The following is a 14004-nucleotide window of genomic DNA, read 5'->3' as shown; positions in this document are numbered from 1 at the left end:
TCTACTTATCATAAATTATCCCTCAGGTGTCATTAGTTCTCATAATCTCGATATATTTTGTGATAACTAGTCAAGTTATCACAAAATTAACTGACAGTATCACTAACTGAACCAATGTTATCACACTAAATGATAAATTATAGCTAAAAGTAATTATGTCTTTTTAATTAATGATATCCTTAGTATATTTTATGATAACTCTCCTAATTATCAAAAAATATATTGATATTATCACAACTTATGATAACTAAAGGATAATTTATAATAATTTAACAAGCTATTACTAAGTATACTGAGATTATCACTAGTAATAATTAATCAGAAAATATATAGAGGTCATCACAAATTCTGATAACTATGTTCAATTAGTTATAGCTTGTTCAATGTAGGAGTTATCACAAAATATATTAAATTTATCACAATTTATTATAATTAATGGGTAATTTATGATAACTTGAAAAGTTATTAGTAATAATAAATTATTATATAGACTTAATAAATCATGTTGTATAATTGTTAAAATACTTTTAATGAATATATTAGATTATTTTAAATTTAATTAAAAATAAAACAATATTATCTAATTATTTTAATTGATTAAAATATTAGAATCAATTTTTATAAAATTATTTTTTAAAAATTATTTTGTAGTTTATATTATTTATATCCTATTTATTATGTGTTATTCACCCAAATATTTCAATACATAAGTTCTTTAAAGTTATAAATACTTATTTATTAAGGAGCTTGTAATTATTTTAATGAATAATTATTTGTTATGTATCAATTACATATTTTATATTTTTTTTGGCATTGTCTATTTTATATTATATTTTAAAAAAAAAGAATTATTAAAAAAAAGACAGATACTGCATAGGGCCTTCCCTTTGAAGAAGTCCTGCAGCAGCAGTTGCACCTTTGGCATTCCCGCTGATATCCTCCTTGTGCTTCCTCTTGAATTCTTGCACGAAGTGATTCACCAACCTGTTGTCGAAATCTTCACACCTCCCAAATGAGTGTCTCTGGCAGTAGTTTTGACCTCGAAGATCCCCTCCTCAATGGTTAAAAGAGAGATATCAAAGGTCCCGCCACTGACTCGAATATGAGGACGTCGGTGAGGTTAGAGAGGGAGGGAGGGAGGGAGGATCGGGGTTTGACTGAATTTGCTTCCATGTTCTACTTAAGTTTACACAATGTTTAACTGAATGAGAAAGGAAATCCGAATTCCCGGGACCCTACCGGTTGATAAAACTTCTGTCTACTTTCTTTACATTCATTTTTCCTCGGACCTTCTCCGTTATTTACAGATTGAGAATTCTAATTCAGCCATGCAATCCATACAGACATGATTCTCTCACTTTGTCTTGGTCTCCAATTTCGAGATTTTCCGGTGTTTATTTATGCCACAGAGAAGAATCCCAGTTCCAGCATACAGCTCTGAGATCATTTCCGGTGTCCTGCTGATGCCATTAGAACACCAACTGCCACAATAAACATCGAAAGCATCCCGATGAGCAATATGTAAGTTCTCTTTGATGATTTCCGATACTCCCCGAAGAGTAGTATCCCCCAGAATGTGCTCACCAATGGAAGTGCCTGCACAGTTATCAGAATTCTTAACAGATGAGAATTAAAAACAACTCAACTCAATGTTTGACGGGGTGTTATGCAGCTCTTTCTGTATTATCAAGGCTGCTCACCACCGAACAATGATGTTTAAATAGACATTTTCCAAGTACTTTTAGTGCACTTTCTGAGCATTGGTTTACCTGAACAGAATCTGCTGCTGCATATCCCGCAGCCTGCCCCCCCATGAACTGGAGCCCATTCCCAAACCCGCAGAGAAGACCCGCCAAGAGGGCCCACCCTCTCCCATTCCAATCGTTAATGTAAGCCTTGAAAGTTGTTTTCGGCAGGTTCAGCACCGGCCGGTAGAGGAAGCTGATGTTCAGAACGAGGGCAACAAAGAAGCAAGACAACGAGAAGTAGAAGAAAGCAGTGTAAACAGACAGGTGGGGGACCCCTTTCTTCAGGGTGTGCCATTGATCATTCGTGGCCAAGTTAAACGCAGGCGTGAAGAGGGAGAAGCAGAATCCGGCGAAGAAAGTTATCCCAAGCCCGATCACAGTGCTCTTCCCAAACACCTGCGAGTGAAAGCAAAACGCACATCTGAATCACGACATGCTGAAGAGCAAAATAAGAGTCTAGAATGGCTCAGTCTGGATTGAGAAAACTCAAAAATCTTCTAATCTTCAAATTTTCACTTTTTCTCTACTTGAGAGTTGGAAATATCAATGGATGTGAGCTTGCTAATCGCGCTTCCAGAAACGAAAACCACTCTATCAGTGCAAGATCATGTTGCAGGCTATGAGACAGGAACATATGAAAGTGCTGAATATATTTAAACCGATCGCCTTCTACTCACTGACCTTGATTGATCTCCTGTTCTCGAGTTGCACAAGAAAATCTGCAGTTCCTGGTTTTGCCTTCTCTTCGGGTCGACTTCCTCTCTCAACATCCTTCAATCCACCTGGACAGTTTCGGAGTTTTCCGTAATTCAATAAAACAGAATGAAGTGTGAGGGCAATAATAGCTATATAAATCGCGATATTTTCTTACCTTCGTTCACGTATGCTCCGTTGAGTGAAGGCACAAGCCTGTCAGAAAATCGACATAAAGGTCATCTTAGCATAATGCAATATAGTATGAACAAAAGCATCTATGCATCTAAGCAAATATGCGTCAGTCATTGCTACAGAAAGCTCAATGTATTTAACGATATCTCAAAAACCGAGCAAGCTCAAGAGGAAAAGGAGTGTACGGTGTACCCATTCCCAGCCTCAACTTCATTCATTTTGGAAAGGGCGTTGAGCTTTGCTCGATTATCAGCTGCATTAGATGCATGGACAGCAGAGCCTAGACAAACTGCTATCAAAAAGCAACCAACTCCAGGGAACAGAATTTCGGCTTTGTTAATTTTCCCATCAAGAAAGTAATTCACAGTTGTTCCTATAACGACTGTAATGCTGGATGTGACGACTTCTGTGACGGATAAACCAACAAAGGCCCACGCGTATTGTGTGGCTAGGTTCCCAAGGCTAAGAACTATCCCTCCTATCATTGCAAATCCAACTGATGGGAAATTATCCTGTGATAAATCAAGACATACAGATAACCTGAAATCAGCAAGTAAACGGTAAGAAAATCATGGGAGTCGCAAACTGTCTTGTGGAGAACCCTGCAACGGCTTTGATGAACTATGCCACTCACTCTTCTAAGGATCTTGAAACTACTCTCCCCGATACAATTGTTTTATATGGACCTTTGAATAAGAAGGGAAGCTCACCTGAGAGAGTTGCTCCAGAAAGTTGGGAGCTTCGTGCGTACCCTTATGGATCTGCCCGAACGTGAAAGCGATAATAACGGCTGCCAAGAGATTGGTGATCGTGTAGTCAAGGTAAGTATGTTGAGGGAGTCTTCCCCGCCGTTCGAGGCGAGTGAGAACAGCCGGCCAAGTGCCCAAGAAGAAGAGAGCCAGCAACATACATGCTATAGCTCCTCCTTTGCTCTCCACCAGATACATTTTCAAGCTCTCAAACCGCAAAAACTACTATCTGCTGCTACGCTGACCAGTTTGAGAAACAGCAAAGGGATCCTGCCGGCGAGAAGAGAAGACGTTTATGAGATCTCATATCGGCATTCAAAATCAACGGAGCCTGAGGCATATCCAATAGAATAAACAAAGAAGAAAAGTAAAGCAACCCGACTTTCAAAGATTTCAAAGTGGGGGATTCTTTTACTATGGTTGGATTAGAAAAATGAGCACGTGCTTGACTAAAACAACCAATGCCCATCATCTGGGCCACATGAAGGTTTGTGAAAAGCCAATGGATCCGCAACCGTAGATCCGTGCTCACGCAGTCACCAATATTCAATTCGTAAAAACTGAATAGACCCGATTGATTAATATAAACCGGAGACGGCAGCACGCTAAGATGTCGATGGCAGTTTGCAGGAGGAGAGGACACATCAGGCAAAGTAGCTGACATCAGACTGACACCAACACCAACCAACCAAAACAATAACAGTCCAGAAACACAGGACTCGGTAAACGACCACGAAATACGATCCAGAAACCGCATTAGAGAAACACTAAATTCGACGAAACTGGAAGTGGACAGAGTCAGAGGAGAGATCTGTTACCAATATCCCGATCAATAGCTGGATTCGAAACACTGTTCTTGGGATGACCCAACAAGAATCAAACCGGAATCTCGAACCTCAGCACCCCCCCAAACAAAGACAGAATCCCAAAGAAGATGGAATCTCTGTACCGTATTCCAATGTATGGAGATTCACTTTCCTACCTTTTCAGGTATGTACATACACAGATATGCTGAAACGAGAGTGTCTAAGTATAGAAATGGAGGGAGGGAGGGAGGGAGGGAGGGAGGGAGCGGGGACGGAATCTCTTTCAATGGCCTTGCCTTAACTGTCAGCGGCATAGAGGGGAATCTTTGAGGATTCTGTTCTTGTTCTTCAGTCTCTCCTCCCCCACGGCATTTCCCTCTGTCATTGTCGCCGCCTATCAAGGTGGGCCAAGGGCATTTCCGGCATTTCGCACGTTTAAATTATTCAGACTCGGTCAACCAATCGGGAGGAATATCATATGAGATTGTGGACAAAACGAGTCTGTAGACCGCACGGATTTGATGCAAGAGGGGCACTCTTTTCAAACGTCTGACTTTTGTCGGTTTGCAGTTCCATTTCAAACTCCTTTAATGTAGTTTCGCATTACGGGAAATTTTCAGTCAAGTGACGGATCCACTATCATTATTTTGTCTTTTTCTGATCGTATTCGCGTCATATTTCTATTTATTTGTATCGTATTTCGGCTCGTAAACCATTCAGACAGTCGATTGCATATACGTACTATCAACTACTTTGCATACTAAATTATATGATGTAACTGATAATATGCACAGGCAGTCGATTATCTAAAATTGAAACGCGACACATTTTAAAAAGACAAAATATTATTAGGGATCCACGACTTACCAAATTTAACCTCCAAATTATATGGATCATCGTATCAGCTTGAGAACGTAACTTCTAAAATCGATGCAGAGTATTAGTAAATGATATGACATATATCAGCAGAAATCTGACTCTGCCATATAGCCTATCTATGCATTACATCCTCACTCAAACTCCTAAGCTTGGATTTGGTTATCTTTCACCAGTAATGCAGCTCGGGTATTGGTTGCTGAAAATTCATGCAAACCGAAAAGATAGAGAAAACATTCAATTTGGTCCCTGAACGATGAGTTTGCCAACAATTTTGTTTCTTCAATGAATTTTACCAATAATTTGGTCATCGAATGATCAATTGGCCAACAATTTGGTAATCGAAAGATTAATTTTGTCAATAATTTGGTCCCTCAATGAATTTTGCCGACAATTTGGTCCTCAAAAATTAGTTGGCCAATAATTTGGTCCTCAAAAGGTCAGTTAGCCAATAATTTGATCTTCGAAAGATCGTTTTGCTAGACAATTTAGTCCCAACATTAACTAACCGTCATTACCATGACGATAATCTGACATGGAAGCTAATATGGCACATCCTTAACTAACGACAATTTAAAATTGATTTTTTAATCCTCAAATCAGTTATAACGTCGTTTTGGTCATCATCCCACTCTCATCTTCTACAAAAGAAAAGGGAATCTCAACTAACGTAGAATCAAGGGGTGGTCTAACCTGCACGAAACACGTGATGGAGTTGTTGATTTCGCCACTCATTCACTATGTCTTCACATTTTGCAGAGAAATTTTCGAAATTAGGGTTAAAATGAGGATAGAGAATGGCTGAATTTACAGAGCTAAGCAAGTGAAAATGTGAACGTCTTTTTGTATGGTGGGAGGATGGAACGCTATCGTTCAGTTTCAGTGGGCTTGTGGGGTTTTTTTTTTTAAGGGGGAGGAGGGACAAACGATGAAAACAATGTCATATCGAGTTTGGGGATTAAAAATACAATTTTTCACTGGCCGTTAGTTAAGGGTATGACACATCAATTTTCAGATCAGATTATCATCATGGCGTCAATGGTCTGCTAATGTCGAGACTAAATTGTCTAGCCAAGCAACCTTTTGAAGATCAAATTGTTGATCAACTGATCTTTTGAGGACCAAATTGTTGACAAAATTCATTAATGAACCAAATTATTGACAAAATTAATCTTTCATGGACCAACCAACTTATCTTTCAAGGACTAAATCGTTGGCAAAATTCATTAAGTGACCAAATTGTTTGCAAAATTAATCTTTCAAAGATCAAATTGTTAACAAAATTCATTGAGAAACTAAATTATTGGCAAATTGATCTTTCGAGAACCAAATTGAATGTTTTCTAAAAAAGATAACTGTACCTAACCGTGTTTAATGTCGGACCAACGCTTTGTGGCGGAATCCATATTGCAAAAAAGATTTGATGACATATAGTCGCATCGGATGCTTTTCCGTGTTTGTATAGATCACTGAATATCAAACATGAATATTGCAGATATGGCTTTCCCTTTCCAGCCCGAGTTGTAAAATCTCTTCATTTCATTCCTACAAGCAGCATATAGATCACTAAACAGCCAAACTCCTGCAACAACCTGAGCTTGCAAAGGATTACATGCGATCGATTCTTGTCAAGCTACAATTAAGATATGTATCAGCGTTTATATTGCGCTGATCACGTGTTTGATGGCGTACTGATCACAAAGCTCAAGAGGATTGTGACTTTCCATCTGTAGACGCCACTTCGGAGACTACCCTCGTCATATTCTGCAGGAAGCTCCCGAGCAATCTCTGATCCCAGAGCATGTTTGGCACCTGCACCAAGGAAGAAGTCATCACGAAGAAGGGGAAGAAAGCAGAGCGGGAAGAAGAGAGTTCTAAATTGGAGATTTGACCGAAGGATGCAAGAAAGTGACATGCACCTTGTTACCAAAGAAAATCTTGGTGTTTCCTGCGATGGCCTCTATGAATTTGAGCTCGAGAAACTGCGGAGTGAGCTTCAATTTGTTTGCTTCAGCCTCCTTCATCACACTGAAACCAAAACAAGCATATAACAGCAGTTACTTTAGGATTTTCACATGCCTGCACTAGGATGATCACGCATAAAGGATTCTCACCGATAGAAGTCAGCATCTGCAAGACTCTTCTCACGAGCCAAGTACATGTGATTCTCTATCTCTTGCTGCTTCCGGGAACTGTCTTTCTCCATCAACTTTTGCTCCATCAAGATCTTGCTGACATTGGCATTTTTTTCGGCTTCACTGATAGCCATCTTCTTCATTGTTTCTGCCTCTTTCTCGGCAACCTTCTGCTTCTCTATCGCAATTAAGACCTACAACGAAGCATCCACAGAATTTCATCAGTGGTTGTATATTGTTCACTTACCGGACACCCTCATCCTCTCATTTTCAATGAAAAGGACACACTGACTATAATTATTATATAAGCAGAAATCAAAGAAAAGGTAGAGGAAACAAAGAAATTGCATGGTGCATATGCATCAAATATGATCTCATCGCATGATACTCAAACTATAGAGCTGTCTTTGACATGAAAACATAACTGGTAAGCATTTTGGATTTTTTTTCCCCCGGAGGGATGGTTACATCTTATGTACTACCATGATACTTTTGGTTTTTATTCTTCTTTTCTTTTACGTTTAGAATGAATTGCATGTTTTATAATAGCTTTAGCTTGGCCCATGTTCCCATCTCTGATGAAAACATAACTTAAACTGAGAGAGAGAGAGGTATCTGGTTTTTTCAGTCAACCTAACGGGAGAAATCAAATTTAGAAATTTCAGTTTTCTTCATTTAATCCAGGTCTGTTCAATAAAAATTTAATAACAAGCTATTGATTCCATCTGCATTAAAAGCCATGAAACATCCTGAACTGTCTTGTGCCCAAGCCTTAAGATTTAACCTCATCTCACATAATAAATAAATAAATAAAAGATAAAATTGCTTATAAACATCAATACAGAAGTTGAAAAGACTATATTTCAAAAAAAGAAAAAAAGATAGTACCTTGGTCCTTTCCTCTTCCATCTGTTCAAAGTTTCTCCTAATCCTATCTGGAATATTTGGCTTCGTTACACGCACACTGAGTATCTCAATACCGGGAGCATATCGTGTGCAGTCAACTTGAAGAGCTTCCTTCATCTTCTCATCAATCTGAAACAATGACCATCACCATGATAGTATTTTCTTCAGGGGCAGCAAAACAATTGGTTGGCCAGAATTTAAATTTTGAAACCGAAGTTTCTCATTTTTAACTATAAACTTGGCCAGGAAAATCAGGTTATAGTTCACACCATTTAAGTGCCCAGAATACGTTTCTTAAGCTTTCGCTTGACGTAATCATGAGATTGAGGTATTGATATTGCAGTATCAGATTATATATGATTCAGTGTCTTAATTAATAACCTCTCTCACCTGATCAAACACATCGATGTATACTTGTTGCAGCGAGTGAGAGCTGCAGAACTGATTGATTTCATGATGAATCTTGTCATATATCCATGTGTTGTCATAGTGGACCCCATAATCAAGCAGCGTGTCATAAACATAGTCCTTGCGGAGGCGGTTCACGACCTGCACAAAACCATAAGAAAACATGAGTAGTATTGCCAATCTAACCATTACATACTTGATAGCATTCAAAGGCTTCAAAGCCCCACCTCTATCTTCTCAAAGGTAATCATAACACCTCCTTTTGTACCACAAGGAATATCCGTAACCTGCATTAAAGACAAAAATGAAATCCAAACCTAATAACATTAACATACAAAAGCATTTACAGCATCCACCAATTAAAAAGGCAAAGAGGAAGGAGCGTTACCAGATCAGTCTGAAGGGTCACTTGAACAGGCTCGTATTGAGTTATCAAAGGCAGCTTCAGATGAAAACCTAGATAACAAGAATAAATACTGTCAAGTTGCAACGGAAGTCTAGGACAAGCAAGAATAGCGCAAAAATCCATGAGAAAGAAAAGGCCGTGGACGAACCGGGATCAGTAATTGTCTTGAGGAGGGCACCACCTCTCCAATACACCCCGACATGACCTTCTGGCACTTGATGTAGAACACTTAAGCTGTTCTTGACAGTTGTTGTAGATGGAATCACGATCTGCAAACACAGGAGCCCTAAATTAATGATTCATAGTTTCAATGACATAATTATTTGTTCTATTGAGGACAAAGAGTATGTCTTCTAGAGGACAATCCGTAATTCATCACGAATCAAGCAAATGACTTAAGACTAAGCTGGAATAGTAGCTCAACAAGAACTAGAAGTTCAAGAAGTAAACCGCCAGCTTAAGAGTAGAGGCAGAAGAAGAATAAATCGGCAGTCAGCGGACCTATCAGTATCGCCAGGATCACTCAAAACGAAATTATCAGCATTTCGAATATCAAATACTTTCTCCATTTTCACTCAACTTTCCAACTACCTTTCTCTCAGAACTCATTACGATGTCAATACAAGAACGAGATCAATGCGCACCTCAGCCCCTTCATGACACTTATAGAGTGCGCTTGGTTTTAGAGTTAAAAGTAACTTTGATTTTGATTTTGGTCGTGGAAAAGAACAAATGAGATAGTATTATAAATTTAACTTGGAAAACGTGTATTTTTGTTGTGTAGTGGGTAAAGTTAGAATCAAAATAATGATTCTAAAATCAAATACTGAAATCAAACGGGCCCTAAAGTCTAATCCCAAAGCCGAACTCAAGAAAATGGAAAAGAAACGAATATCAACTATGAATTAGGAACCAATTGAGATCACCATTAACGAGCTCTGGACTGTAATGAGAGGCCAAATTTAGAAACAAGGTTATCAAAAAATTCCTCGCCATAACAGCTCATGGGGACCGTTTAGCTGATTCAGATTCATACAGCTAAGCAAATCACACCCTACGCAAACAGAGACAATCAGTTTCGAGCTCAAGTGCTAGTATGCGTAAGTCTGCTTCTGAGTTAAAGGCTGTCACAGAGAGAGAGAGAGGCTCCGTACGAACGACAGAATGGCGATGAAGAAGAGGAGGAAGGAGAGCGGTGCGGAGCTTTGAGGCGGAGGAGGCGGAGGAGGAGGCGACGGCGGACGTGGCTGTCCTCCAGCGAGTTGCTCCGATGGATCCATGGCGGTTTTTGCTTTTTCTGCGTGAGCTGAACTGAGGCGGGGAGACGAGACGATCAGGAAGTCAGGTCAGGCGTCTTCCGTGGGTTGGGCAGTCTTCGTGGGCCTACCAAGACGGAAAATGCAAAAGTACTAATAATGGGCCGAGCAGAAGCAAGCCCAACATTTCTGAGCCCGGACCTCATACCAACAGGGCCCAATGGGCCCGGGGACTGAAACCGGATAGTGGTTTGAAAACACGCGCGACATGGTCGCGTACGTTAGAGTCCTTAAAAACCCGCCAGCCATTCTGTAGGATGAGGTGCATGTCGTCCCCGCTCCTCTTCTTCTTCTCCTGGGCTCTGAACAGTGAACGGTAGAGAGAGAGCGCGAGACAGGGAGAGAGGAGAGGCTCTGAGATGGGTGCGATGGCGTTTGCCCTCTCGGTCGGCTCCATACCGGCCGCCTCCATCCGGAGAAGCTTCCGCCGTTTCAGAGTCTCAGCCGACGGCGAGTTCCCTCCCTTCCTCCCCAAGCAGGTCGAGAACATCAGGGATGGATTCGCCCGGAAGCTCGCCTCCCGGATCGAGCGACTTCCGGTGAGTTGGGAAGCAAAACCATTCTAGCAAAGTTCTCTTTTTCTCCTCTGGGTCTACCATCAGCCCAATTCCTTGGTCTACCCGGGTTTTCAGTTTTTCATCAGATAGCAGAGATGCATTGGACTTTGGATATGTAGTCTGAGCAATACCTTCTAAATATGTGAATGAAATGTGATGCTGGCACCTCTGCTGAAGTGTTCAGTGTAAAGCTAAGTCCTTTCACTTTGACGTTAAAGTCGTTGCCAATGGCCGTGTCTCGAGTATTTTTTGTTGGCAAATGTCCTTGACTAGGAAAGTAGTTGTTTCACTGTGTTATGACACCCAGCAGGGGCCAGGGCTCCAGTTTATGAGATGGATAACCCCTTTCTCTTCTTCTTTTTAAGAAACTAAGATTCGCATTTCATTTCCTTTGACTGATATCTACAGGTTGACCTATCAGGAATTCGCGTCATGGCCAGCTGTGTGAAACCACTCGTGTCGGGCAAGGCAAGTCCATTAGTACTCCTGCATGGTTTTGACAGGTACTGGCAGTATCCGAGGTGTGGTCTGCTGAAGTGCTCTCGGTTATTTCTTCATATCTTGAGTTCACTGCTTCTGATCATTCAGCTCGTGTTTAGAATGGAGATACGGTTACCCCTTGCTTGAGGAAGCTGGCCTAGAGACTTGGGCTATCGACATTCTCGGTTGGGGTTTCTCCGATCTCAGTGCGTGTGCCCCATACTCCTAAGCTATATACTGAATTATGTCTTTCAAGCAAGTTGTTCTGTTTCCGACTTTCCATTTTGACATCCTCTTTTGTTCTGTTTTCGTGCAACAGAAAGACGTCCCCCATGTAATGTGGCATCCAAACGTGAGCACCTTTATCGGGTACGTTGTTCCAAGCCTTCTACTCTCATGAGGGAACTTTAGATTCTCTCTTCGAGCTCAAGTCTTGGTAACGAAAATCTCAGAAGAAATCCTGAAGCTTTCCTACTCAAAATTTCAATGAATTCCATATGCTTATTTTAGACTGCAAATAGCGTAGAACTCATACTTTTCCCTGCAAAACTTAGTGAGATGCCTTTGGAAGCAGCGCTGTGCTGGCTAGACAATCATTTTATCCACAACTAGGGATTTAAAATAACGTCATTGTGGAAAGAGTTGGCAATATTGGGTCCCACAAAATCTTATAAATAGTTATGTTCATTAAATTGGTTTTTCTCTCGTGAACCATAGATGTGGAAAGCATACATCAAAAAGCCAATGATATTAGTTGGACCAAGCCTCGGTGCTGCAGTTGCAATTGACTTCGCAGTCGCCCATCCAGAAGCTGTAAGTGCTTCCTTTTATTTTCTCTTTGCTGGAGGGCAAGTGCTTACCAGTATTGGCACTCACATATCTGTATCCAAAAAAACCAAGATTGATACTTCAGTTGGCGTCCTAGATGGTATCTTGAATTTTCAGGTCGAAAAGCTGGTTTTAATTGATGCAAGTGTATATACAGAAGGCACAGGAAAAATGTCAAGTTTACCCAAAGCTTTGGCCTATGCCGGGGTAGGCTATCCCCTCAGACTAATCTTCTTTTAGTCTGCAGTAATTATAGTGAATCAGTCCTTTTCCTCGAATTGTTCTTCCAGTTTTTTTGCTTAAGCTACACCAACTGTAAGGATTGTTTTGTTGTCAGGTGGCCATTTTGAAGAGCTTTCCTCTCCGTTTTTATGTTAATGTTCTGGCATTCAATGGTCTACCGGTCAACACCAACATAGATTGGGCCAATGTGAGTCCTTGAACTATTTCCCATCACATGGAGCGCAAGCTATTAGATAGATGGCTCTGATCATTTCCTACTGTCCTTGAAACCCAATCTAGATTGGTCGCTTGCATTGCCGATATCCTTGGTGGGAGGATGCTACTGTTGATTTTATGCTTAGCGGTGGATATAATGTGACTGCCCAGATCGGACAGGTATGCAAAAGATCAGCTTCCTGACAACATCATCATCTCTTCGCAAGTATGGAAAAGGAAAACATCTCTATCTTGGTTACTCCTGCAAGAGATATAAAGGACTTAGTAGCCTTGTGTTTTAATTGCTATATTAAATATTGCACACCACATTGAAGATTCATCTCCCAGGTCCTCAGTATTAGGCTATTAGCAGCACGTTGATGTAGTCTTACATGTACAATGGATTGACAGTGTAGGCAAAGCATATTGAAGAAAATAATATGACACACACTAGTGCTGGCCCAACCTCATATTGCATTAAAATCAAATTGCATGCAATGGTGATGATATCAAATATGATTCTGGTACCACTGGAAAAGAATAAATTGATTATGGTAGTTTTGAGCAACCATTGGTAAACTCTTCACGTCATTAAAGTCGAGTTGTCTTTCCCCGTCTGGAAATAACACCAAATTTTCCATCTTATGTTTATTGCTTCTACATTTTTCATAATCCAGAAGTAGCATCGTTATAGCTAGCAGTCCCGTCACGCTGTTATGGTTTGTAATGAGCGGCTTATTGAGATAATATTCCACCAGGTGAAGCAGAGAACGCTCATAATATGGGGCCAGGATGATAAGATAATCGACAGCAAACTAGCTGAGGTGAGCCTTCATTGTAGTTAGTCCTGGGCTTTATTTTACTATTGCAGTTTAGAAATTCGATTGCGTCATCTGTTGGTTACGGTTCCCCACCATTAACTGCCACATAATTGTGAATTCCGGGATGAATACAGAGGCTACACTGCGAACTCCCAAGTGCGATTCTACATCAGATACCCGACTGCGGCCATATTCCTCACGTGGAGAAGCCAGGCGCTGTCGTGAAGTTGATCACTGAGTTCGTTCTTGAAGAAGATCGTAGAGAACTACTGCTTGTTTCTCAGCCCAGAGATGCATCTCAGCAAACGGACTCGCCTGACCCAGCTCCACCACTCCACTAGTACAAGTAGCCTGATTGAATGTGATCCTGGTTGAGTTCATTAGTCATGCAATTGATTGGGGTCAATCTCTACGAAACCCCTTTACACTGAGAAGCTTTCTATTGAGAAAAATTCTCGCCAAAACGGCAGAGAGAAGCATCTACTCGAGAAAAACTTTTACCAGCTCGGGAGCATATGTTCGTTGTGAAGCAATTGCCTAATTATATCAGTCGAATGAAAGTTTACATAGCTTGACATAACCCAAGCATGTTATCATCTTGTTCCGAACTCATGCATGACGCCAACATCATTCAGGGAAGGA

The 14004-nt window shown here is 40.6% G+C and overlaps 3 protein-coding genes across 14 annotated transcripts; 1 reads left to right on the top strand and 2 right to left on the bottom strand.

Annotated features, from left to right (window-relative positions):
* Positions 1–1152: 1152 nt before the first annotated feature.
* LOC116199789 (ureide permease 1-like) lies at positions 1153–4506 on the bottom strand. 5 transcript variants are annotated; one of them, XM_031530281.1, is made up of 7 exons: positions 4488–4506; positions 3347–3655; positions 2829–3148; positions 2620–2657; positions 2430–2530; positions 1770–2144; positions 1153–1596 (listed from the first exon to the last, which is right to left on the bottom strand). In XM_031530281.1, exons 2-7 carry the CDS (start codon positions 3581–3583, stop codon positions 1444–1446), a joined length of 1224 nt encoding a protein of 407 aa, XP_031386141.1. In that variant the 5' UTR covers positions 3584–3655; positions 4488–4506; the 3' UTR covers positions 1153–1443. The 5 variants fall into 5 exon arrangements, with proteins under 5 accessions (XP_031386141.1, XP_031386137.1, XP_031386139.1 ...); XM_031530277.1 differs by lacking the exon at positions 4488–4506 and adding an exon at positions 4204–4460; XM_031530279.1 differs by lacking the exon at positions 4488–4506 and adding an exon at positions 4368–4388.
* Positions 4507–6486: 1980 nt separating this feature from the next.
* LOC116199791 (erlin-2-B) lies at positions 6487–10252 on the bottom strand. Its single transcript, XM_031530292.1, has 9 exons — positions 10077–10252; positions 9071–9191; positions 8905–8972; positions 8744–8803; positions 8499–8657; positions 8091–8237; positions 7182–7396; positions 6987–7095; positions 6487–6879 (listed from the first exon to the last, which is right to left on the bottom strand). Exons 1-9 carry the CDS (start codon positions 10200–10202, stop codon positions 6772–6774), a joined length of 1113 nt encoding a protein of 370 aa, XP_031386152.1. The 5' UTR covers positions 10203–10252; the 3' UTR covers positions 6487–6771.
* Positions 10253–10487: 235 nt separating this feature from the next.
* On the top strand, positions 10488–13942 carry LOC116199790 (uncharacterized hydrolase YugF). Of its 8 annotated transcripts, XM_031530284.1 has the most exons (10): positions 10488–10777; positions 11204–11298; positions 11384–11481; positions 11595–11644; positions 11993–12088; positions 12221–12310; positions 12441–12533; positions 12626–12721; positions 13300–13365; positions 13497–13942. In XM_031530284.1, the coding sequence occupies exons 1-10, from the start codon at positions 10598–10600 to the stop codon at positions 13701–13703; spliced, it is 1071 nt and encodes a 356-aa protein (XP_031386144.1). In that variant the 5' UTR covers positions 10488–10597; the 3' UTR covers positions 13704–13942. The 8 variants fall into 8 exon arrangements, with proteins under 8 accessions (XP_031386144.1, XP_031386145.1, XP_031386150.1 ...); XM_031530285.1 differs by having other exon boundaries at positions 11217–11263; positions 11395–11481; positions 11993–12310; XM_031530290.1 differs by having other exon boundaries at positions 11217–11298; positions 11395–11481; positions 11993–12310.
* Positions 13943–14004: the final 62 nt, after the last annotated feature.

Source organism: Punica granatum, chromosome 3 (assembly GCF_007655135.1).
Source record: "Punica granatum isolate Tunisia-2019 chromosome 3, ASM765513v2, whole genome shotgun sequence".
NCBI lineage: Eukaryota > Viridiplantae > Streptophyta > Magnoliopsida > Myrtales > Lythraceae > Punica > Punica granatum.
This window is presented reverse-complemented; position numbering and strand designations above follow the sequence as displayed.

Coding starts and splice junctions, on each gene's coding strand:
- LOC116199790 (XM_031530283.1), top strand. CDS start 10,598: ATGGGTGCGATGGCGTTTGCCCTCTCGGTCGGCTCCATACCGGCCGCC. Junction 11,299..11,383: donor CTCCTGCATGGTTTTGACAG/GTACTGGCAGTA, acceptor CTGATCATTCAG/CTCGTGTTTAGAATGGAGAT. Junction 12,311..12,440: donor AAGCTTTGGCCTATGCCGGG/GTAGGCTATCCC, acceptor TTTTGTTGTCAG/GTGGCCATTTTGAAGAGCTT.
- LOC116199789 (XM_031530281.1), bottom strand. CDS start 3,583: ATGTATCTGGTGGAGAGCAAAGGAGGAGCTATAGCATGTATGTTGCTG. Junction 2,145..2,429: donor AGAACAGGAGATCAATCAAG/GTCAGTGAGTAG, acceptor TTTCACTCGCAG/GTGTTTGGGAAGAGCACTGT. Junction 1,597..1,769: donor CAGCAGCAGATTCTGTTCAG/GTAAACCAATGC, acceptor ATAACTGTGCAG/GCACTTCCATTGGTGAGCAC.
- LOC116199791 (XM_031530292.1), bottom strand. CDS start 10,202: ATGGATCCATCGGAGCAACTCGCTGGAGGACAGCCACGTCCGCCGTCG. Junction 8,804..8,904: donor TGACCCTTCAGACTGATCTG/GTAACGCTCCTT, acceptor TCTTTAATGCAG/GTTACGGATATTCCTTGTGG. Junction 6,880..6,986: donor AGATTTTCTTTGGTAACAAG/GTGCATGTCACT, acceptor TCCTTGGTGCAG/GTGCCAAACATGCTCTGGGA.